This window comes from Penicillium arizonense (genome assembly GCF_001773325.1).
Source record: "Penicillium arizonense strain CBS 141311 chromosome Unknown PENARI_contig002, whole genome shotgun sequence".
Classification (NCBI taxonomy): domain Eukaryota; kingdom Fungi; phylum Ascomycota; class Eurotiomycetes; order Eurotiales; family Aspergillaceae; genus Penicillium; species Penicillium arizonense.
This window is the reverse complement of record NW_019173279.1, coordinates 1,746,147-1,768,406: the sequence shown is the minus strand read 5'-3', so window position 1 is coordinate 1,768,406 and position 22,260 is coordinate 1,746,147. Positions and strand designations below refer to the sequence as shown.

General features: G+C 49.5%; 9 protein-coding genes across 9 annotated transcripts; 3 read left to right on the top strand and 6 right to left on the bottom strand.

Annotated features, from left to right (window-relative positions):
* Positions 1–188: 188 nt before the first annotated feature.
* On the bottom strand, positions 189–683 carry PENARI_c002G00101 (uncharacterized protein; the record flags this gene model as incomplete). The annotated part of the gene is made up of 1 exon (XM_022627136.1): positions 189–683. The coding sequence occupies one exon, from the start codon at positions 681–683 to the stop codon at positions 189–191; it is 495 nt and encodes a 164-aa protein (XP_022492951.1).
* Positions 684–1,052: 369 nt separating this feature from the next.
* On the top strand, positions 1,053–2,036 carry PENARI_c002G01719 (uncharacterized protein; the record flags this gene model as incomplete). Its single annotated transcript, XM_022627253.1, has 1 exon — positions 1,053–2,036. The coding sequence occupies one exon, from the start codon at positions 1,053–1,055 to the stop codon at positions 2,034–2,036; it is 984 nt and encodes a 327-aa protein (XP_022492314.1).
* A 3,436-nt stretch (positions 2,037–5,472) lies between these two features.
* PENARI_c002G12316 (homoserine O-acetyltransferase family protein) lies at positions 5,473–7,059 on the bottom strand (the record flags this gene model as incomplete). The annotated part of the gene is made up of 1 exon (XM_022627984.1): positions 5,473–7,059. The coding sequence occupies one exon, from the start codon at positions 7,057–7,059 to the stop codon at positions 5,473–5,475; it is 1,587 nt and encodes a 528-aa protein (XP_022492372.1).
* A 460-nt stretch (positions 7,060–7,519) lies between these two features.
* Positions 7,520–8,894, bottom strand: PENARI_c002G04983 (glycoside hydrolase family 43 protein; the record flags this gene model as incomplete). The annotated part of the gene is made up of 2 exons (XM_022627480.1): positions 7,520–8,245; positions 8,310–8,894. 2 exons carry the CDS (start codon positions 8,892–8,894, stop codon positions 7,520–7,522), a joined length of 1,311 nt encoding a protein of 436 aa, XP_022492217.1.
* A 1,806-nt stretch (positions 8,895–10,700) lies between these two features.
* PENARI_c002G10926 (uncharacterized protein) lies at positions 10,701–10,892 on the bottom strand (the record flags this gene model as incomplete). Its single annotated transcript, XM_022627882.1, has 2 exons — positions 10,701–10,790; positions 10,842–10,892. The coding sequence occupies 2 exons, from the start codon at positions 10,890–10,892 to the stop codon at positions 10,701–10,703; spliced, it is 141 nt and encodes a 46-aa protein (XP_022492861.1).
* A 1,456-nt stretch (positions 10,893–12,348) lies between these two features.
* PENARI_c002G09459 (glycosyltransferase family 32 protein) lies at positions 12,349–13,496 on the top strand (the record flags this gene model as incomplete). The annotated part of the gene is made up of 2 exons (XM_022627796.1): positions 12,349–13,402; positions 13,468–13,496. 2 exons carry the CDS (start codon positions 12,349–12,351, stop codon positions 13,494–13,496), a joined length of 1,083 nt encoding a protein of 360 aa, XP_022492668.1.
* Positions 13,497–14,743: 1,247 nt separating this feature from the next.
* PENARI_c002G03954 (cAMP-dependent protein kinase) lies at positions 14,744–16,101 on the bottom strand (the record flags this gene model as incomplete). Its single annotated transcript, XM_022627408.1, has 3 exons — positions 14,744–15,648; positions 15,715–15,804; positions 15,879–16,101. 3 exons carry the CDS (start codon positions 16,099–16,101, stop codon positions 14,744–14,746), a joined length of 1,218 nt encoding a protein of 405 aa, XP_022492840.1.
* Positions 16,102–16,473: 372 nt separating this feature from the next.
* On the bottom strand, positions 16,474–17,334 carry PENARI_c002G01606 (V-type proton ATPase proteolipid subunit; the record flags this gene model as incomplete). The annotated part of the gene is made up of 8 exons (XM_022627239.1): positions 16,474–16,510; positions 16,559–16,644; positions 16,697–16,781; positions 16,828–16,934; positions 16,992–17,074; positions 17,147–17,159; positions 17,212–17,229; positions 17,287–17,334. 8 exons carry the CDS (start codon positions 17,332–17,334, stop codon positions 16,474–16,476), a joined length of 477 nt encoding a protein of 158 aa, XP_022492444.1.
* A 696-nt stretch (positions 17,335–18,030) lies between these two features.
* Positions 18,031–21,802, top strand: rom2 (putative Rho guanyl nucleotide exchange factor (Rom2); the record flags this gene model as incomplete). The annotated part of the gene is made up of 3 exons (XM_022627394.1): positions 18,031–21,171; positions 21,228–21,659; positions 21,713–21,802. The coding sequence occupies 3 exons, from the start codon at positions 18,031–18,033 to the stop codon at positions 21,800–21,802; spliced, it is 3,663 nt and encodes a 1,220-aa protein (XP_022492586.1).
* Between the last annotated feature and the right edge of the window lie 458 nt (positions 21,803–22,260).

Genomic DNA, 22,260 nt, shown 5'->3' with positions numbered 1-22,260 from the left:
TTCGAGGCTTTCCTGTAGACTGTCTGATATTTCATCAGTGGTTCTGTATGCACATTTATGACCCCTGTTGTATGTTTATGCTACTAGTAGACTCGTACTAATCTAAGCCACAGCACTACCAACTGTTCAGCGATTCCACCTAAGCACCTTATACCAAGACTTCTTTCAATATTGTCTATCTAGACAATTCACTCAACGATCGACATAGCAACCGCAAAGCAAGCCCACGCAGCAAAATCAACCGTCCAGGTACGCACACGATGAATAGTCAACCACCCCTCAAGATCCTCCGTCGACCGGCCCTTAGATGAATCCTCAACCATAGCTTGGATCTTAGGCGCAACAGCTGGCACAAAGAGAAGATGACTAGCGGCTAACAGCGTACCTGCCGTATACCAAGGCAAGGACGCCGAGCTCCCAGATACCGACCGTCGGGTCAAGATATTGTATCCGCCTCCTGTCAGGGTCAGGGCGAGAAGGCCAAGTACGCGCACGGTACCAGGGACGAAGAAGACCCCGAAATAGGATGGCAGAGTTTCATTGCTGCGGGTGCGGTGGCTGGGGTGGAGGAAGATGTTTAGGAAGAATTCCTGGTCGAGCGAGTACCACAAAGTGCAAGTTGAAGTTATGAGTGGGGCGGTGCGCAGGAGCGCGTGGGGATCAAAGATGAGTCCAGAGGCCATGTTTAGGAGAGGGATGATGAGGGAAATGTCAAAGAAGAAGAGAGAGAAAGGGGATAAGCCAAGTATTATAGGATGTCATACGGTTCGTAGTAGTGCCACTTTTGGGGGCCTTTTCACCTGCAGGGATAGATGTATTTGTGCTGTTAAAAGTGTAGTAAGCTGCTGCCTGGGGATGTTTGGCTATTATATAGTTATCTCTAATACCTCATAATAGACGTGTATTTACAATTGGAGTCGCATATTACCGCTATAATTATCACCTACATCAGGGTTGAAGTACTGCCGCTTGGCCCCCAAATACGACGAACACTAGTCCCCATCTCTGTTCGCCAAACCTACTCGCAACACCCGAGCATCGAGAGATAAATGATGCCCCGAAAACTACGATCGGGCCGCAAGGAGCTCCCTGCGTCTAAGGTGGATGGGCTCAGCCTCCAGGATGAGATGCATGAACCGGTCCGTTTCATCGCGTCCGCATCGACCCCTGCCGAGCCGGCCATCGTCCGAAGCCTGTCACGTCTCCCAGGGCTGAACGAGAGCGAACTGCGAATTCTGCGTAAAAAGCAGAATCGACTGCGGCAATCGGATTTTCTGACCACAGAAGCTACCTTGGACGTGAGCCGCCATGCAACACGAGCACTGATATCGACGCTGATCTTTGCTCAGCACGAAGCTGGCACCGCCGTATGTATCGACTCGCGCGGCTGGATTTTGACCTGTGCGCACTGTTTTGGCGAGACGCCTGAAGAGTGGAAAGCCGAGCGCCTGAAATGGCTTCTCTATTACAATGGACTCGCCGTTCAGGTCGAATGTCGGGCGTGGGATGAGCGCCGTGATCTGGCTTTGGCTAAAATCGTTCGTATCGAAATCTTCGATGAACGGTGTAGAGGCTCGGTAACCCCTATTTTTGCCTGTGTCCCTATCGCTGAATCAATGTCTACCTCCTCTCCAATATTCTGTATCGGGCAACCGGGGGCAGACGACCTAGAGTCGGTCTCTCCGCGCAAGAAGACTGCCTACGATTTGGTCGAACTCTCTCAGGGTCGACTATGTGGCATGGTAGCCGGTGCAGACCCACAGGACAACTCAGATATCGGCGCTCTGAAACATAACGCCTGGACCTACTGGGGCCATTCAGGCGCACCGCTCCTACGGAGATCGGACGGTGCCTTGCTGGGCCTACATTCCTCGTGGGATGATGCCACGGCGATGCGTCATGGAGTGCCCCTGATTGCTATCAGGGCATTTCTCAAAGAACATCTCCCAACTGAGCCAGTCGATCTCACGGTGTCCGAGGCTCGCGAGGACGTACGGGGAAACCTGGATATTATTGTGATTGATAGTTCAGATTGATATGTTGACAAGTCTTTAGGTGATACTCAGCGTGCCTCCGGGCCAGTTAGTGATTATATAATACTCGGGGATCTTCTCAGTTTCGCTCAGCGATCAAAAGGTGGCAAGGGGTGACCACTAAAGCGGAAAGGAAAAGCCATGAAGCGCGGTCTGGAATCCGGTGTATATGCTATTCTTACGAGCTTTAATGGTCTAAACGTAATTCTCGTAATTGATCCAGCAAATATCAATGTAGTAAGTAAGTCATAGCTTTTTTTCCCGCCTAAATTGTCGATGACAGGTGACAGGCATATTCGCCACGCCCCTAGACTACATGCAGACTATTGGGAGTGTCTGGCTCAACCACACGAGCCATGAACACCCGTGATTCTGCATACCATGGTCTAACGGAAGTCCAGAAATTCGAAAGAGATAATGATAGGCATTCTGGGGGCAGTGTCTGTGCTGGTCGTATAGCAGTGACATCATGAGCATCTAAATGGACAGATGAACACTTGACGACACAATATAAAATACGAGTCCTCCCTCAAGAAGAGAAATCATACATCCCAAATCAAATTAATATATGACTATACTGTCTGATCAGTATGTGTGGCTCTACTCTTTCAAGTGGAAGGAGCGATCAAATACACACACACAGACTAACAAATGATATAGACAGCCATGAAACTTTCTCTACTCTCTACTTCTTTCCTTGCTCTCCTTGCGAGCACCACCTCAGCTTGGGAACTCCGAGCAAACAATCAAGTATACACCGGAACTACACCTCAAGGTTGCAAGCCCATTTTCATTCCCCGAGGCTCTAGAATCAGCTGGACTGGATCCAATGGCGCCCGAACACTCCAATTGTTCAATGTGCAAGGAAAGTGTAACCAAGTCTATCGAACTGTGATGGGCGTTGGAGAGATCAACGCTTCGAATACTATTTATGGGTATATAGTAAAGCCCTGAAAACGGATCTTGTGCGCTTCAGAGGGGGATGCGGTGCATGCGTTTAGTTACTTCGCCGCTTCAATGATTTCTTGTTTCATCGTGTTACGAGGACAAAATAATCAATCGTATTGTTATGTAACCTTAATCTAGCCTTATCTATAAATTTCTTGCACATTCACAGCATGAATGTCGTCCGACTCCGCAGCGATTCTCCCTCCCGATATAACAGAATCGGCACAGGCGCAAATGCCAGTGCCAGGGATCCTAACAAGCGTATTACCCCAGCCGTAGTTGAGTGCCGAATACATGTGCGACCCGGCAAGCGGCAAGAAGGCCCCGAACATGGAGCGGAGGAGAATATTGGCCCCTAGGGCAGATGTCGCCGCTTGTGACCCGAACAGGTCCACCAGGAATAGCTGGGAGGGCATGATCGCGAAGAAGGCCCCAAACCCAACGATGAACGTCCCAAAGGTCGGAGCCAACCTCGCATGGCAATGGCAAACGGTTTGTTACAACTCCGATCCTGTACAGAATGTCACTCATTAGTCCGTAGTTGCCTTTATATACTAGTCCAACTAGTGCGTAACTAGCGCCCCATCGGGCTGTGTTATTTACGAACTAAGGAACAATGGGGCGGCGTTTGGTACATACAGCCTACCGTGGATGGGGAAATGATAAACAGATAGACCAACAGCCAAGGTTTTCCACTATAAAGCTACTATAAAGAATGATTTCAAAAGGGAAATCCACAAGATAGGTATTCATCTCATGGTACTTAGTCGAAGCCACGGGCAGCGCATGGCGGAGTATTCTCCCAAAGTATTGGATTGATCCATCACTTCGCCTTCGTCCTCGGCTGAAACGTGAGATGTTAATCACCAAGCTACTATCATATATGAGAGTGCTGACGAGAAACAAAGACTTGCTAAGTGTCTCATCAGAATCTGCATATTCAGATTGAATAGGATCGACCTCCTGCTCGTCTCCTACTGCACCGCGGGACATTCTAGACAGAGGACTCGGCTTCAACGGCGCGTATGACTACAAAGAATATGAGTAGGTACGGGAAGGAAAGTAAGAATTCTAAGTCCATTCTTAAGTCCATTATTAGATAGAGATAACATTGATATGCAAAGGATCCAAGCGTATCTTATACCACATGGCTATGTAGTTGTGACAGGTTATTAATCCTATAATCCTGTCATGCTTTATCCGCTATGATCGTAGAACTACGCAATTCATGTGGGTATTGGCTACTTGTAGGCCTTTTGTCGAGTGGCTGAGATTTATTGCAGAATATAGCTTTATCATGTTTTCATAAGGTGTCTGCAGCTTTTTGTGCAGTGAAGTAACCCGGAAAGCGTTTGTCGATACTAGTGAGACCATGGATAACGCAAGACTTCAAGTTTGTATAGTACCTAAGATAATCGCACTAAGAAATGATTTGTAGGCGTCTCCACTCCCCAAGTAAAAAATATCAAATCACATAGTTATTAATAAGACTGGAATTTGAATATTTCGGTGTTTAGGATGTAGAAAACCACTGCTTGCCTCAGGCATCAATATATCGCGCCCCGGAAAAACAGTTCATCCTGAAGCTTTAGAACCACCTTTACATTTCAAGTTCATTTTATATCCCTGATATAACACCCATCTTGCTTTTCAGAGCCTCATCAACTGGCAATTCTTTCATCGAACAATATGGCTATATAATGAATACCCCGCAACTCAAATGACGAGTTTGAGGGACCCGCCATAAATAAGTGTTTACGAACGCGATGAACATGCGCAAAACAATTACCCATCCTCGAAACTAACCAAGCTCAGCTCTTCTGAGATGACAGATCAATGGTGTTGGTGGAGCCTGAACAACTTTCATTATAGGTCTTATGATTGATCTAAGGAATAGGAGGCTTACTTGGCTGTTACGATATCGTTGATTGACGCGTTGGGTCATGCATCGATGCAGCTTCTGCTGGATCGTGGCTCTCTGCCGGAGATGGGTTTCTGTCGTCAGACATCGGTACGTTGGCTTGGGTTGGTTGTGGGTGTGGGTGTGGGTGTGGGCGTCGGTTTATTCTTTTGTATCGCCCTGTGATGAGTTCGTCCAAAGACGAACATAAGCCAATACTGCATGCATCCGCGGTACATGACGTGCCAGCTGCTTCGGTGGACTGGAGGCCACTGTACTGCTGGAAGCCAATGCTGAATACTGAGAGCATATCTGAGGGCTGGCTTTTCTGTACCTTTTCATTTTCTCTTTTGGTATTTGCACGAGAGGGCGTAAAAGAAAGAGATAACTATTTACAACAGCTACTCGTAGACATAGACTGACGCATATCAGTCCCTTGTTAAGATACTTCAATTGAATAGAGAAGAGGTATTTATTTCAGCACATATGAACGCCTGCTAATGCACAATTTCAAGTCACACGCTTCACGAATATACAGAATCAACCACCTATACACAACCAACATCACACTCAATCTTCCACGAATTGAGCCTAGCGCAAGAACTTGCCCAGCGCACCACCAATGTTCTTAAGGTCCAGCAAGAAAGTATCATGACCGAACAGGGAAACATCATCACCAAGCTCGATATGCTCCACATTCCTGTTTCCGCCAGCGCGAAGAGTCTCCGCAATCTCGCGCTGCTGCCATGCAGGGAACAGGATGTCACTGGCAACACCCATAACAAGAACGGGGTGGTCCTTCAGAGGCGCCAGACCAGCGACAAGATCGTGCGGTGGGCCTTCGGCTTGATCAGATGAGACGGACTTGTCCAAAGGCGGCACGGAGGAAGTCGAACTGGGCTGTTCTTCATATGGTTTCTCGGGGAGAGTAAGACTGCATGAAGGATCAGCGACACGCGGCGAGATACCACCGTGAGCAATACGATCCTCAGACTCGGCGCGCCGACGCAAAGTCTCGGACTGATGTGCATGACCCAGATCAAACAGATCCATAGCCTTAGAAACATAAAGCAGACTGTTGGGGTCATACTCTAGACAAAACTTCTCGCCGGCATGGTCGAGGTAGGTCTCGATAAGGAAATCGGGACACAGCGCGGGCTGCTTACTAGGATCAGCGCGGCGCCGACCAAAGCGCATCTCCCACTCTGGACCACTGCGGTACGTGACGGTAGCGATTTCGCGCGCGAGCTTCATACCCGAGTGCGGCGGGATCGCGTCGTAGTAGAATCCGCGCGCCCAGTTCGGGTCCATCATCAGGACCTGGCGCTGTGTGTGTCGCATTGCAATGCTGTATGGGTGGCTGCGTGCGCAGCCACTGATGCTGACGATCTTGCCGACGCGTTCTGGGAAGAGGACGCCGGCTGCAAGACTCTGCATGCCGCCCATGCTGGAGCCGACGGAGGCGGCAAGCTTTTGGATTCCTAGGCCGTCGAGGAGTCGGAATTGTGCGCGCACCATGTCATCCAGGGTGAGGATTGGGAAGCGGGTTGCGTAGCGCTTTCCGTCAGATGGGTCGACTGATGACGGGCCTGTGCTGCCGTAGCAGCCTCCTAGGACGTTGGTGCAGATTACGAAGTACTTGTCGGTATCCAGGGGGAGACCTGGGCCGATGAACTTCTCCCACCAGCCGGGCTTGGGGTTGGAGGCCGTGCTGTGGGCATGGCTTGAGGCCGACAGGCCGGTGTGTAAGAGGATGGCATTGCTCTTGTCGCTGTTCAGCTGGCCCCATGTTTCATATGCGACATCAAACTCTGGGAGTACACCACCCCAGTCGAGGAGAAGCGGTTGGTCGCAGTGGAAGGATTCGTGTTGGCCGGTGGTGTATGAGGGTTCGGGGCCGGATTCTAGCGACCGCGCGGAGAGCTGTGCGGACCTGGCTTCTTGGGCGTCGAGGCAGGGGAATGACATAGCCGGGTTAGAGGAGTCCTTCCTTGCTGACTCCGGGGAGGCGGAAGCTGCCTTTCGTGATGGCACCGTGTGCAATGCTCGAGCAGTTGTCCATTGCGCCGATAAAGTCCGATGCGGTCCCGCGGGATTGATCTTGGGTTGGCCTTGTCGCAATGGTGAGGCTCGGAGTGTGCGCGAAGCGGCACGAGCTGCACCCTGAATTGAGCGCATGATGACCTGAATATTAAAAGAAGTAGGAGTTGGGGAGGGGAGCTGTTCAGATATGGAGTCATCTATTGACCGGAGAACTTATGTGAATGCCTCAGGCGCTGATCAGTGGCGTCATCTGAACGAGCGGTGATTGGCGGAGAAGTATACAGAGCTCCGATATCCAAGTACGAAGGCAGTTTACAGTAGTACTGATAGAGGGATATAAAGAATAGTATTGATTCAGATCTTTAAATGCTAGATAATTGCTTGCTCATAACGCCAATCCCATGCCGATTCTGGTGAAAGAACCATCCGGGTATCAAATAGTGACTCCAATAAAATAGAGCAAACGAAGCCAAAACCGTAGTGCTTAAACGCTGGATAAAATGCAAACCACCAAATATCATAGAACAGATATATCATATCGCCTTCTAGAGATTTCTGTGTATCAAATGGGTGGTCACGATCATGCCAATTCAGCTCACCGAGAACTGACTGTGGAGTTCGTCGAGGTCAACGACTCGCTGCCCAGGAGACTTGACATAACAACCGTGTTGTCGGCTTTAATATCGATAGCGCCGGCGTACATACAGCGGTGGGAACCACAGTTGGCATGGAAAACGATCTTTTTCCCGTCAGCGGAAACAGTGGCACCACCAGGCCCCAGGAGATCCCAGTCTGCAGTCTGCAGCAGAGGCCGATCAGCCCTCTTGTATGGGCCCTCGATGGAAGTCGAGTGGGCGTATTTCACATTATAGCCCAGTGAGGTATAGCAGTGAGAAGAGAAGAACAGGTAGTAGACACCATTATCGGTGCGCATGAGGTCTGGAGCCTCAACGAGAGGACCGTCGGTATCGTCGATATCGAGGATCTTCTTTGGCTTTCCAACGGTAGTCACACCGTCGCTCTTGAGCTCTTGCAGGAGGATGGGTACAGACACGATTGGCTTCTTTCCATTGTTGCAATTTCCACCGTGGCCAATGCTGTTTCCGTCGCCTTTGTAGACAACGTAGAGAGTGCCGTCAGCGTCTCTGAATGGCGAAGGGTCAATCGCGCCACCCAGGTCGTGGGGACATGCCAGTGGCTTGTCCTCGGGGATGTATGGCCCCAGTGGATCTGTGCCGTTCGATACTGCAACGCCGACGCAGTGAAAGCTCCCCCAGTTCTTTACCTCTCCTGAGTAGTACATCACAAATTTGCCGTCATCCTGGATTTTGTATGTTAGAAACTCAATCCGTTTCAAAAACAGGAAACACTCCAAGTACACTTACACGCTGGATCACATCGGGAGCCCAGTGGTTAACCTTCTTCTCCCAACCACCGAGATTGGGCAGTGCATCATAACCTTCATGGAGTGTCCAATTGACAAAGTTGGTTGATGTAGCGACAGGCACATGGATGGTATCGGCATTCCTCTTTCTAGGGTTTGTTCCGTAGGCAAACCACGTCCCATTGTGCTCAATGAGCCCCGGGTCCGGGAAATTCATGAGAGCGAAGACAGGCCGGTTCGCCTCGCTGCGGTAACTCGAATCCTCATTTGGTTGAGGGATTTGCCAGTACCCATCAGTATCCTTTGCAAAGCCGAAGGTTTTGGTAAAGTAAATCGGGAGAGCGATGGTCAAAGCAATCAGGGCGATCCACACGAAGCCAAGTGCACCCACGGCCACTTTCTGACGGGGTCCCCATGGTCGCGCAAAGAAACGCTTTTTAGGTTCTTTTTCGAGTATGATCACTGCCTTCGCTTCCAATGAAGGCTGGCTGGTATGGCCTGAGGTCTCACTCCTTGGCACTGACTGGATAGATGGAGCGAGGGGCTTCTCAGTCACCACGGGGAGGATTGTGCTCTTGTTCTCCATCGCGAGGGTTTCCCTGGGAGAAGAAGAGTCGTTTAAAGATACTTTCAGCAGATGGAACAGAGTTTGATTCCAAATCCTACTCCTGTGGTTGTGCGGCGGTGAGCTGGGCAGTTGAGTCGAAAAGGGTAGGTGCAGATGTTATTCCATAATGGGATTTGGGTGGATGATGCAAATAGTGAAATTAAGAGACGGTAAAAATTCAAAGAAAGTCGAGTCCATGGGCTTCTTTATAGTGGAAGGGGAATCTAGCGCCTAAATGAGGTGACATGGGGATAATAAGCCGAGATGCAGCCGATGTAGACCCTGACAGAACCCTGTCACTAACAGAAAGCAGCCTAACCCCAATTGCAGTGGCAACTCCCATAATACCTTAAATTACTGGACTACAACCCCTCTTTATCGTAAAAAACAAAGGAAATACCGAATGACAAGCTTTTGCGGGTGTGAACAGGCTCAGGTCCAACCAATCAACATTGTTAGACAGTCAACGACTCGGTTATCACTTGCCATATTCGGGTTAGCTCGGACTTTGTCTCCTGTTGATCCACAATGTCGCCTTTCTTGTCCGTATCAGCCACGTCTAGATCTTCGTGGATGCTGGGTAAACTCTACGACTGTCTTATACTTCCTTGGCTTTTGTTCCATGTTCAACGGTGTAGGTCTCACAGAAGTGTGGGGTAATCAACTCTACCCAGGTTCAGTATTGCTGATTCGCCCTATTATCGCGTAGCTGACCTTATCGGCATATTCAGGCAGCACAATTCTCTTCAATGTCAAGTATTGAAGCAATGGAACTTTTTGCCAAGGATGCCTAGAATGAGAAAAAAAAAAAAAGTCAAGGTAGCCAGCCGCCTGACACTTTAATCGCGTGTCTTAGATCCCGGGATTTTGTCCCCCACGTGCGCATGGATCGCCCGGGAAGTGTGCCGCTTTGATCGGATGTATGAAATTTTATACCGGGGTCCGCGAGTTCCAGCCTAACTGTCGACGTCCGTTCTTGCCACCCAAGATCTCCTACATGAAAAGTGTAACTTGAAATCGCCCTAGTAAAGAAACTTGTCCTTTTTTGAAGAAACCCCGATATACGCCAAGCCGTACGAGTGGCGCGGTCCCGCGTCTTGGCTCTGATAGTCTATCATAGCCTGCTATTTTGCTATGTTTTTGATTTGTATCTACGGAGGTTGGGGTTGATTCCGGCGTGTCTGTAAAGCAGGTATGCTATGAATCTGGTGTTACGTTATATTTTCTAACTGCGTTCTCCTACTTTGCCAACTATTTTATATTTATTGCGATCGTGGCTTCGAGACAAAGCTGCAGAGATGACTTGGAACAAATGCTCAAGTACTGACCATTGCTGCTTTTTGAAGAATGGGCATGTTCATGCACGGCTAATGTGGCTGTATTTAAGGTTCTTCTCGTTGGCGTTAATCCCAGGTAAGCCGCTAAGGCTGTGGAAGTACCTCTTGCCAGCTACCATAATTTCAAGCTTAATCGTCGTAAGTCAGATGTTTATTGCACCTTCTTCCTTCAGCGGTGTATTCATGTCTATGTGTAAGGTTCGCTCTCTAGTATTAAGCTTAACGCAAATAGGCCCCACCAATCCACCGTCAGTAATAGTCAATGAGGGCTCAGGCGAAAAAGAAACACAGGAATCTACAGGTTCCAGAAGTCCCTCGTGTTGTTATGAAAGATCTCACACGTGACAATTCAATGCCAACAATGGAGCTCCTTCAACACGACAACTTCCCCATGAGAGTGCTAGACGAAAACATGATTATCAGCGTCGATATCTATCAAAGAAGTTGTTCACTCTAGTCCGTAAATATCCTTCAACTCCTCGAGAGGGATCTGGACTTCATTTCCGTTGGGAGTCGAGGAGGTTATAAGGTGTAAGCCCTGATTTCATTATCAGCATCCAGCCAAAATGATATGACTGAGGGCGAATACCTTGGCATTCGTGACCACTGCTGGTGTTGTTCCTGTGTACAAGCTGGCCATTTGGCGGTGAGTTAGAGTAGAATGGGTGTCTCCAAATTGCTGGTTGGATTTTAACGTCACATCCCGACTAGCTCAAAAGTGGCTTCTTATCAGGTACGTGCGAGGAATCCTAACCCGGGCGTAGTAAATTGATCACTTTGCAAGAAACACCAAAATCATGACTTTATTAAGAGCCAGTTATACCGAGCTGATTCCCCCTGGCAAACTAAGTGTGTGTGCCTGTTGCGAGTAGAAAGATGGCCGTTTCTGGCCACGAAAGTGGTCATTCAATTTCACATGTCCTCAGATTGTATGTGTTAACTTCAGCTTTGTCTTATAGTTCGACGTACTAAAGTTGGAAAATAACAGAAAGTATGGTCAATTTGATGATCCAGTTTCATCAGAATCCAGGATATCGATATGTCTGGGTATGTAGATATAATCTCAGGTCTGAGAACGAGTCTGGAGGTGGCGCTGCTCAAGCGGCTCTTTCTCAAGAAGCCAAATACAGAATAAGATACCCGTGAAACGAAGAAAAAGTAGTTTGCACCGCGACTAATCATGAAGAATATCAGTATCTAGTAGCTAAAGCCGATCTATTGGGCGGCGATTGTTCCAGTTTGATTGCGCGATGATTACGCGATGATTGCGCTCTTTTGATAACAGTTGCATATTAGGCAAGGCCCTCTACAACAGCCACGTTTATACATATTTGCCTTGGGTCTAAGCCCAGTCATAACTTAGGATGAACTCAAGAGCGAGTTCGAAACGATGAGATTCATCCGGGACGATCATCACCCAGTCTGGAGAGTGGAAAGAACAGATGTGGGGGTGATAACAGCCTTGTGTATAAGATTGTGTATAACTCAAAGAAATCATTAAGATAGTATTTGTATGGAAGAAAGGAATTGTCCAACAAAGTGGCAATGGTCGCAAACTGAATAGTCTAGTCTAAAGTAGGTTGCACGTTGCAGGCCACGTGAGCGACTCCACCCAAAGAGGTTACAAGCTGCTTCCGGCATACGCAAGCCTCAAGTCCCCAGTCATAAGTCAATCGCTGCTAGTCAGCGTGACCTAATTTCACTGGATTATCTCGTTCACTACTGTGCTTTTGGTGAACTCATTGATCAAAAACCCTCTGGGTTCATTTTTCGGCGCGCCTCCTATTCTCCGGACCGAACCCATCTCCAGCAATCCGGGTCACATCTCAAAACGAACTCGGCCCATGCAACAGCACCTCAAGTCCCGAAATGTCACCCTCTCAATTCCCCTAAATTAGACTCCTGAATCTCCTCAAAACTCGACCGTCCTACCCTCCAAAACGAATCGTGCACCAACAATCTTCAAATCCTCCGAGCTCGCGCGCACCACAAAACCCAAAAGCCCAAAAGCCTCGAAACACAGGCTACCGGCCCTTCCGCGGCCGTCGCAAGTCTCGGACAATTATCATCCGAACGCACCGAGCCCATTGCCCGCAATGTTCACACAGCGAAAGGCCCTCCTCACCCTCATCGGCGTGGTGACATTATTCCTCGTCCTCCGCTCGTTCCGAGAACCCGAGATCCTCGGCGCGCCAGGGTACAGACCCGTGAAGGGGATATCACAAGAAGAAGCAGATCGACGTGCAAACCCGTCGCGGAAGCTTCCGCCCCAGGGTCGGGCTCAACGGCCTCTCGGCGCATCGCCGAGTGCGCCGCTGATCGAGCGTCTTCGTTATCAATTCCCCTATGACCTTGAACCGAGGTTCCCTGCGTATATCTGGCAGACGTGGAAATATGCCCCGAGTTCGTACTGGTTCGAGGAGGACTTGCGGGGTCTGGAGGCTTCCTGGACGGAGTTGCACCCCAAGTTTACCCATGAGGTTATCTCGGACGAAAATCAGCGCCATCTCATTCAGTACCTGTATGGTTCTGTCCCGGATGTTTTCGAGGCATATGACTCCTTGCCGTTGGGTGTTATGAAGGCCGATTTCTTTCGTTACTTGGTTCTTCTGGCGCGCGGGGGCATTTATAGTGACATCGATACCACGGCATTGAAACCTGCGCATTCATGGCTTCCCGAGGAACTCGACCGATCGACTATCGGCTTTATTGTCGGTATTGAGGCTGATCCTGATCGCGATGACTGGCATGACTGGTATTCGCGCCGGCTTCAGTTCTGTCAATGGACTATTGTGTCGAAGCCCGGACATCCTATTCTTCGCGATATGGTGGCAACGATTACTGAGCAAGCGCTGCGCATGAAGAGGGCTGGGATCCTCAAGGTTGGACATATGGATAAGACTATTATGGAGTTTACCGGGCCTGGTGCCTGGACCGATGCTGTTTTCCGGTACTTCAATAACCCGTCTTTTTTCAACATCAAGCCTGGGGATAAGAATATCACATACGAGGACTTTAGTCACCAGACTACTCATCGCAAGGTTGGTGATGTGGTTGTCTTGCCTATCACTAGCTTTAGTCCCGGTGTGGGACAGATGGGTGCTGGAGATACGGATGATGCCATGGCTTTTGTGAAGCATAACTTCGAAGGTATGTCTATCGTGCTTGGTAATAGGTTGTTTTTGGTGGTGTTGTTGCTAACCTACGTGTTACAGGTACATGGAAGACAGATCCATCTCTATAAAAGCATCCAAGATCCCCTGATTCGAACATTATACGTCATGCCCAAAACCATATGAACGGCCCTTGCCCTTTTCATACCTTCATCATCACCCTCTCCACATATCCTTTTCCACCAATAGAACCCCGACTGTCTCTGTCCCCGTCAACGTGCCAAATCGCCGACATTTACATGCCGGCGCTCCTACCTCATGGGAAATTCTCCATCCAGGCGCAAACACCAGTTCTGTTCCCTGTTTTATGCTAACTGCACATATGATTCCCCCTTTGTCTTTCGTGCCATATAAGTTATCCCGCTAGATATGTTTCTCGGGTGGTTTTCCGACTGCTAGCTGATAGATTTCAATTCAATATTCTCACAAATACCAAGTTGACCATTTCCAGAATCCAAGCGTGATTGCCACGCGTATGTTATGTTGTTCCCGGTGTAGTTTCCTCGCACCATAAACTCGAGTCTGCTTCGTTGATATTTGTCAAATAATCTTGGAAGTCCAAGTAGTGTCTAATGTCACTCGAATATCAAAATCCAAAATATATACTTGGTATTATCCTAATAGAGAATATTGACCAACTGTAATTGCAACCACCAATTTGTACGATAAAGAAACCCCCTGTATGAAAATAGAAAGCCCGCCACCCAATCTTTCGAGCCATGTCGTGCGTGTTGAACAGGGTACAATGAATAGCAAAACCCAATAGTTGAAAAGGGAAAGGGGGGAAAAGAACGCACAGCGTCTGCAAAAGAAACGACGTTTGAAAACAGGGCTGGAGGGGGCAAGAGGTATCAGTCAGGAGTGTATGGAGTTCAGGCAATCAGCGCTCATGATCGAAGCCAGGAAGTTCTGGGGTAGGGAAAGAATAGAGTAATCCTAGGAGGGAGGGAAGTGGGAAAGAAAGGACCTAAGATTGCTGGGCACGGTCAAGATACTGAGACTGTCGTGTGAGTGTGTGTGGAAGGCCGAATGATAGTTGGCGGTGGTGAGACAGGCTTGGGCGGCATGGAGAAATGTACTCCGTAAGGTAAGCGCTGGAGTGATATCCTCCGATACCAGACTCGCCACATACCAAAGGCAGTCATGGGATTCAATATGAAAGCAGAAGTAAAAGCAAAGATGGCCACGAGAGGTTGTAGACTCAGGAGGGCCTGTCGCTCACGTGGTGTCCGTGGGGGTATGTGGCCGTGCTCCCGTCATTTGACTTCTCCAAGGTTTGGTAAATGCGTGGTTGGCCATACTGGCAGAAATGAATCGCTCAGAAATCACTGAATAACGCCTCATATTTCTTCTTTAGGTCATCGGTGTAAATGTTCGCGTGCCTGGAGTCGGGGGGATCCGGGTATTCCTCAAAGTTGCCGGTATCGGCGGGATGAGACAGGCGGGGAATGATAGGTCCCTTTACCCGGCGATAAAAAAGATCATCCCAGATGACATCTTGGAAGAATGGATGGGACTTGACTCGGGTTGAGCCGCCGGAGATGTGGCCGAGTCGCTCTGACGGGTTTGTCTTGCAAAGCAGAGTGATGATGTTCTGCGCTGCGGGTGGCATATTTGCTGGGAAACGTAGGCGGCCTTCGACGATCTGCTCATAGATGCGTAGAGGATTTGAGTCCCAGAATGGGGGCTGGCCAATCAGGAACTCGTAGATTAGAATTCCCAACGCCCACCAGTCCACTGCAAGACCATGTCCACTGTTGTGAATAACCTCTGGTGCTAGGTATTCCGGTGTGCCACATAACGTGTATGTCTCGCGGTTGTCGACTTGTTTCGCAAACCCGAAATCAACGAGCTTAATATGACCATCGGCGTCCAACAAGATATTCTCCGGTTTGAGGTCACGGTAGGCAATGCCATGTATGTCGTGTAGGAATTCAATGGTCATTGTAATCTCGGCGGCGTAGAATCTAGAAGTCTCTTCGCTGAAGCGTCGTTGGCGTCGTAAGTAGCTGAAGATCTCGCCCCCAGGGCAATAATCCAGCTTGAACTGCGTTAGCATTCGGAAATTCTCCAGGTCATGCTCCAAGTTCAACCATACCAGCATGTAAAGGCTCTTCTCATCAGAGAATGATGCGACCAAGTTCGTAATGAAAGGGTAATCGAGAACCGCTGCGAGGGCTTTGCGCTCATTGCGCACATGTTCCACTTGCTTGAGTTTGATCACTATCCAGGCGCAACCGATCCACGTTAGCTCTCACATTACGCAACCTCGGATAGAGTGGTGCTCACCATCGGCCTTTCGAAGAATTTTCAGCGCATAGACTTTGTTCTTGTCCTTTTGGTCCTTCAGCCTTGTAAGCCACACCCGAGCAAACGTGCCTAGACATTGAGAGAAAAATCAACAGTCAGATGGGACCTGCGCAAAGAAAATCTGTATCTGACCGAGTGCTTACCGGTACCGAGAGTCTTTACGAGCACGAAATCACTCACGCGCAGAGTTCTTGAGGAGATACATAGTTGCTTTTCGTCGTGGCGCTCGGTGATGAGGAACGGGTTGGATCGTGGAGAGTGGCGGAGGGCCTCGACGAGCTGCTTTCCTCGGTGGTGCAAGTCGCTTTTGTGAGGAAGCATGGTGCCTGGCGCCTCAGGCGAGTGTTGCACTGTACCGGTCGCCATTGGAATGGCCAAAGGTCATCGCAAAAGCAGAGTGGGAAAAATGTATGAGATCCGGCCCGTTAGCGCGCCACCAATCGGCAACACAGCTTATTCAGGCGGGTCTATCGAAAAGAACATTGAGAAAGACTCCCCAAAAAGTCTGGGGTTTAGGAGGTGGGGGATAATGGAGGAGGAAGTTCTGACGTAGGAACTTGGGGGCGGGGCAAGACGGAACTACGGTGATAAATCGGAGGCTCAAATCTATATCTCTTATTGCCTTATTATACACTCGCTGTCTCGGTTTCCTTCCTGAATGTCTGTTGTTTTTCCCCGACAGATATCTCTTCGAAAACAGTCGCAGTATGTGAGAGGAAACAGTAGATACGGGTTCGTTCAGGACTTCGAGTTCAGGATCAAGCCAACAATCAAGCTGACCAGGATTAGTAGGAGCAGTCTGATCCGATATAGAGTCACTTACCCATAAAGTCCAAGCACCTCGCCGAAAATCAGAATCAGAATCATTCCCACGTAGACCCGAGATTGTTGCATGTATGCTCGAACACCCTATATAGCTGTCAGAGCTCCGTCGTTCACAAGCTCTGCAGGTAGTCCTTACCGCATCGCCCACAATTCCAATTGTATAACCAGCAGCCACACCTGTAAGTCCCACAGACGTGCCAGCAGCGAGGTGCATGAATCCCCTGTGCAGTGTCAGCCTGTGCCAAGCTCCCAGCTTTCGAAACATACGTGTACAAGCTCATGTTGGTGTCGGGGCCAACTGCTTGCGCAATGAGAACTGCGATAACGAGACCGTAGACCGCGATAATACCGGACATGACGACGGGGATAAGGGACTGCAGACATCGGTTTGGTTAGCCACCTGTGCATTTGGTGTACCCATCATTTCTTACCTTCATGATCAGGTCAGACCGGAAGGTTCCCACACCGGCGATACCGATGCCTGACTTCGCTGTGCCATAAGCTGCTCCTGCTGCTGTGAGATTGTAAGCTGTCCGTGTCTCGATACCTCGCATCTAGCTCCATCCCCGTGAGGGCTTCCACGTACACCCGAAGATCATCTTCAGGAAGTTGTTAGTACTTGATTAAAGAGAAATACGGTAATCGACTCACTGCAGCGGCAATGCCGGCCTGATATAAGCAACATGGTTAGTCGACCAATTCCACTCTCTGCGCGGGACCACTCACAAAGGAGAAGAAGGGAGCGAACTTGGGGGCAAGTTCACTTTCCGACATGGTGAATGTAAAGCAAGACCGAAGCTTGCAAAGATCAAAGATAGTGCAAAAGGGAGCTTCCCAGAAGACAAGCAGAGAGAAGAGGCCAAGACTGTTGATGGGTGTTCCACATGGGCACTTCGCCCACCGTAGTCCCGTACTGCCCTTCCCGCCTGGTGACAATACCATACACGGCTATTGACCCATCAACACGGCCAGTTTGGGCCTTCGTGTATAACAATTACCCCAATACCGGGCTCGCCGTCACCTCGCCATCCTCCTCTCTCCTGCTTCCCCCCCAGTTTATTACTTTTTCAACCAACTTCCCCCTCCACTCTCTACTTCCTTCTTAGAGGATGCTGAGGGTATGAAATTAAAGGGAGCCCTGATTTTGTTGCGCTCACGGCTCCTGGCGCTTTCCAAGATTTGATATCGTCAATCCCCCCAACTGAGGGGAGTCATGACATATTGACATCTCCACCATTTACTCTTTCGTTCACTGAGATTGCATACCGGGGACTCTTGTCTTACTACTTTCGTTTCCTCCGTTGCCTCCGTTGCCTACGATCTTGAACAGAACTCTTGCGACGCCCTGACGCTCTCCACGATCTCGGATACCCCCTGTCGCCTTCTTTGCATATCGGAATAGATATCTTTCCATATCTCATCGATCTACTCCTTCTGCTTCTTATTTTTGATCGCTGATTTTTCGACAATATGGCGGATTTGGGGGGCCAGCGTAACCGGAATTACCGGCCTCACGGGCCTGCCTCGTCAACGCAGCGGGATGCTGCGTATTCTGACATCTTTGGAGGCGCACCCCCTCCGGGGCGCTCCCAGACGATGAATTCGCAGACTCCACAGTTCAATCAGGGCCGCGCTCACACCATGTCGTCGCATGTTGCACAACCCCAATTCCAGAGACCACCGCCGCCGCCGACGCGGCAAGTGCCAAATGGATACGGACCGCCATCAGCACCACCAAACGGATACCCTCCACCTCCGCCATCAGGACAATACCAAGCATATAATCCGGGAGCTGCCGCCACAATGTCCTCCCATCAACCCCCTCGGCCATACCCGGGTGCTCAACGCTTTGCTGCCTATCCGCGACCCCAACGCCTCGATTCGAGACCAAGTCCTACCGCGCAATACGCAGAAGCCAGAGACTTCAATCGCCCGATGCCTCCTCCTGCGCTAAACTCCGATGCTTCCCGATCAAGATCAATGGCAAAACTAAGCGGGCCACCGTACCAAAACCCGCCGAGCAACTTCAATCACACATCCGCCATCGCTTCTCGCCGCGAGCAGTATCATGCTGGAGCCCCGGTGACTCAGCTCGGGCGACCTGTACCGGAAAAGCATGCCAATGAGCGAGCCATGTCTATGTCTTCGTGGTCATCGGATCGAGATGCGCATATTATGAACAGCGGACGGTCCATTCCCAGTCGTAGGCCTCCGTCGGGCCATGATCAACAACCGTTGCCGAGACAGGACACAATGCCGCCGCAGACCAGCCCAGATGGCCTTTCTAGCTCTCGTCAGCCGAGCGATGCATCAACGAGATCTCGTACAATGTCAATGGCATCGACTGCGACTGCGACTGCGACTCCAATGTCTGATCGGACCATGAGTGTCCAGAGTCAATTCACGCAAAAATCTGGTCCGGTAAAACTGGTTGCTAGGGATTCACAGCGCAAGGTTCCGGTGGTCTATCCTGCTTTACTTTCTCGCGTTGCAGATATCTTCAGGGAGAAGATTTCACTCGGCGAACGGCAGAAGAACGGTCTGTCATATCAGAATGCATTTTCGGGTACTGACTCGGTGGATTTGATTGGGAACATCATTCGGACCAACGATCGCAACCTCGCCCTTCTGCTGGGTCGAGCGCTGGATGCTCAGAAATTCTTCCATGATGTCACCTATGACCACCGTCTCCGAGACGCTCCCGGTGAGGTATATCAATTTAAGGAAACGTTAGGAGAGGACAAATCTACAACCGAGGTCAATGGAGTTTTCACCCTCCTGACTGAATGTTATTCTCCAACCTGCAACCGAGACAGTCTTTGTTATTCAATTGCTTGCCCGCGACGACTGGAACAGCAAGCCAGGTTGAATCTGAAACCTCAGCCGGTTTTGGGAGCTACGGACACCAAACTTGGGGGCACCATTCCAATCGACGATGACGATGACAACGACAATCAAAAGTTGTGGATCAGCACGGTGCCTAAGGAGGTCTCGGATTCCGTGGACGACCATGAGAAGAAACGACAGGAGATTATCTTTGAGATTATGTACACGGAACGTGATTTCGTAAAGGACCTGGAATATTTGCGCGATTTCTGGATGCGACCATTACGCGCTGCGGGCACCACAACGCACTCACCCATCCCAGAACACCGACGGGAAAAGTTCATTCGGACCGTGTTTGGAAACTGCTTGGAGGTTCTCAAGGTCAACAGTGCTCTGTGCGAAGCTTTGAACGGTCGACAAAAAGAGAGCCAGGTCGTCCAGACAGTTGGTGATATCTTCTTGCAACATGTGCCTCGCTTTGATCCATTCATCAAGTATGGTGCCAACCAACTCTACGGAAAGTACGAATTTGAGAAGGAGAAAGCTTCCAACCCGGCTTTTGCCAAATTCGTTGAAGACACGGAACGCCTGAAGGAGTCTAGAAAGCTTGAACTTAACGGTTACTTGACAAAGCCCACCACCCGTCTTGCAAGATACCCCCTTCTGCTAGAAGGAGTCTTGAAGAACACTGCAGACGGCAACCCCGACAAGGAAGATATCCCGAAGGCTATCAAGTTGATCAAGGACTTCCTCTCGCGTGTCAATACCGAGAGTGGTAAAGCAGAGAACCATTTCAACTTGGTACAGTTGAACGCTGCGTTGAAGTTCAATCCCGCGGACTATGTCGATTTGAAACTTACAGAAGAAAACCGGCAAATGCTCATGAAGATGGCGTTCAAGAAGACAACCGCCGACAGTTCTGATGTCACCGCTTATCTCTTTGATCACGCCGTCTTACTTGTTCGAATCAAGGTGGTTAACAAGCGTGAAGAGTTCCGTGTTTATAAGAAGCCCATTCCTCTGGAGTTGCTAGTTATCGCTCAGATGGACGAAGTCATCCCTCGACTGGGAATTGCCAAGAGGCCCTCATCCAGTCTCCTGTCCAACAAGGCTCCGATCAACCCCCCACCTGCTAAAGATGGTGGTCTCCCAATTACATTCAGACATCTCGGAAAGGGTGGTTATGAGCAGACTCTTTACGCCACAAATGTCGCCACACGCCGCAAGTTCATTGAAGCGGTGGAGCAACAACAACAGAAGCTGTGGGAACGGAACAGCAACTTCTACAACAAGACTATTCTGTGTGAAGGTGCCTTCGGCAACTTGAACCGTGTGAACTGTCTCGTTCCAATCGACGGTGGTCGGAAATTGGTTTATGGTACAGACAGCGGTATCTATGTCTCTGAGCGTTGGCCCAAAGACAAGTCGGTCAAACCAAAGCGAGTTCTCGATGCTACCCAGGTCACGCAAATCGACACCCTGGAAGAGTACCAGCTAGTTTTGGTTCTGGCAAACAAGACACTTTCTTCTTACCCTATGGATGCTCTTGACCTCGGAGAGGGCCAAAACGCAATGGCAAAACGCCCAAAGAAAATTCAAGGTCATGCCAACTTCTTCAAAGCAGGCATTGGTCTTGGTCGTCATCTGGTTTGCTCGGTCAAGACGTCGGCGCTTTCAAGTACCATCAAGGTGTACGAGCCGATGGACAATCTCGCCAAGGGAAAGAAGAAGTCTGCTGTCAGCAAGATGTTCCAGAGTGGCCAAGACACACTCAAACCATTCAAGGTTCGTTTTCTCTTTTCCGGTTTGACAATACATAACTCACCAACCTTTCACTTTAGGAATACTACATCCCTGCCGAATCTTCTTCAATTCACTTCCTTCGTTCTACTTTGTGCGTTGGCTGTGCACGTGGCTTTGAAGTTGTCAGTCTGGAAACGACAGAAACCCAGTCTCTCCTCGACCAAGCAGACACCTCCCTTGATTTCGTGGCACGAAAGGAGAACGTCAAGCCTATCCATATCGAGCGTATGAATGGGGAGTTCCTCCTCAATTACAGTGACTTCTCATTCTTTGTCAACCGCAATGGCTGGCGAGCCCGTCCAGACTGGAAGATCGCCTGGGAGGGCAACCCGAACGCATTCGCCCTCTCGTACCCCTACATCCTGGCATTTGAACCGAACTTCGTTGAGATCCGACACGTGGAGACAAGTGAACTGACGCATCTGATGACCGGGAAAAACATTCGCATGCTACACTCTTCCACTCGAGAGGTATGTCACATCTACAACCCCCTATCCTAATAATCAAGCGCTGACGCCTCTAGATCATCTATGCCTACGAAGACGAAGGTGGTTATGACGTGATTGCCAGTCTCGACTTTTGGACCAATAAACCCCAACAGCAAAGCGTTTAATCGCCCAAGCTGCATGGGAACCATGAATAACTCGTCACTCAGCGGAGGAACAAAAACCGCCTACCATAGACAACCAAACCACCACCTCAATCCCCAATCCCTCCCACTCCACAAATGAACAGGATTGACCTGTCTTCTCATTTCTACGCAATGTACAATGGAGCGCAAATACCACTTCTTGCGTGTCTGCTTTCCTGCTTTCGACCGCCCTTCTACCCTTTTTTCACTTCTTGCTGATTGCATTTTTCTCCCATTTTTCCCTCTAGATATCTTCATCCCTTTTCCACCCTTTAAAATCTTGGTCTTTCTAAGCTCGTTCTATTTACCTGATGCTTGTCTCTTTTACTCCACATGGCCGTGTTTCCAGAGACCTCTTTCTTACTTGTTTGTATCGGTTAAGTTTGAGGTATCTTGTCTGTTATACTTAGCAATGTCATTGATGTGGATGGAAGTGTTGC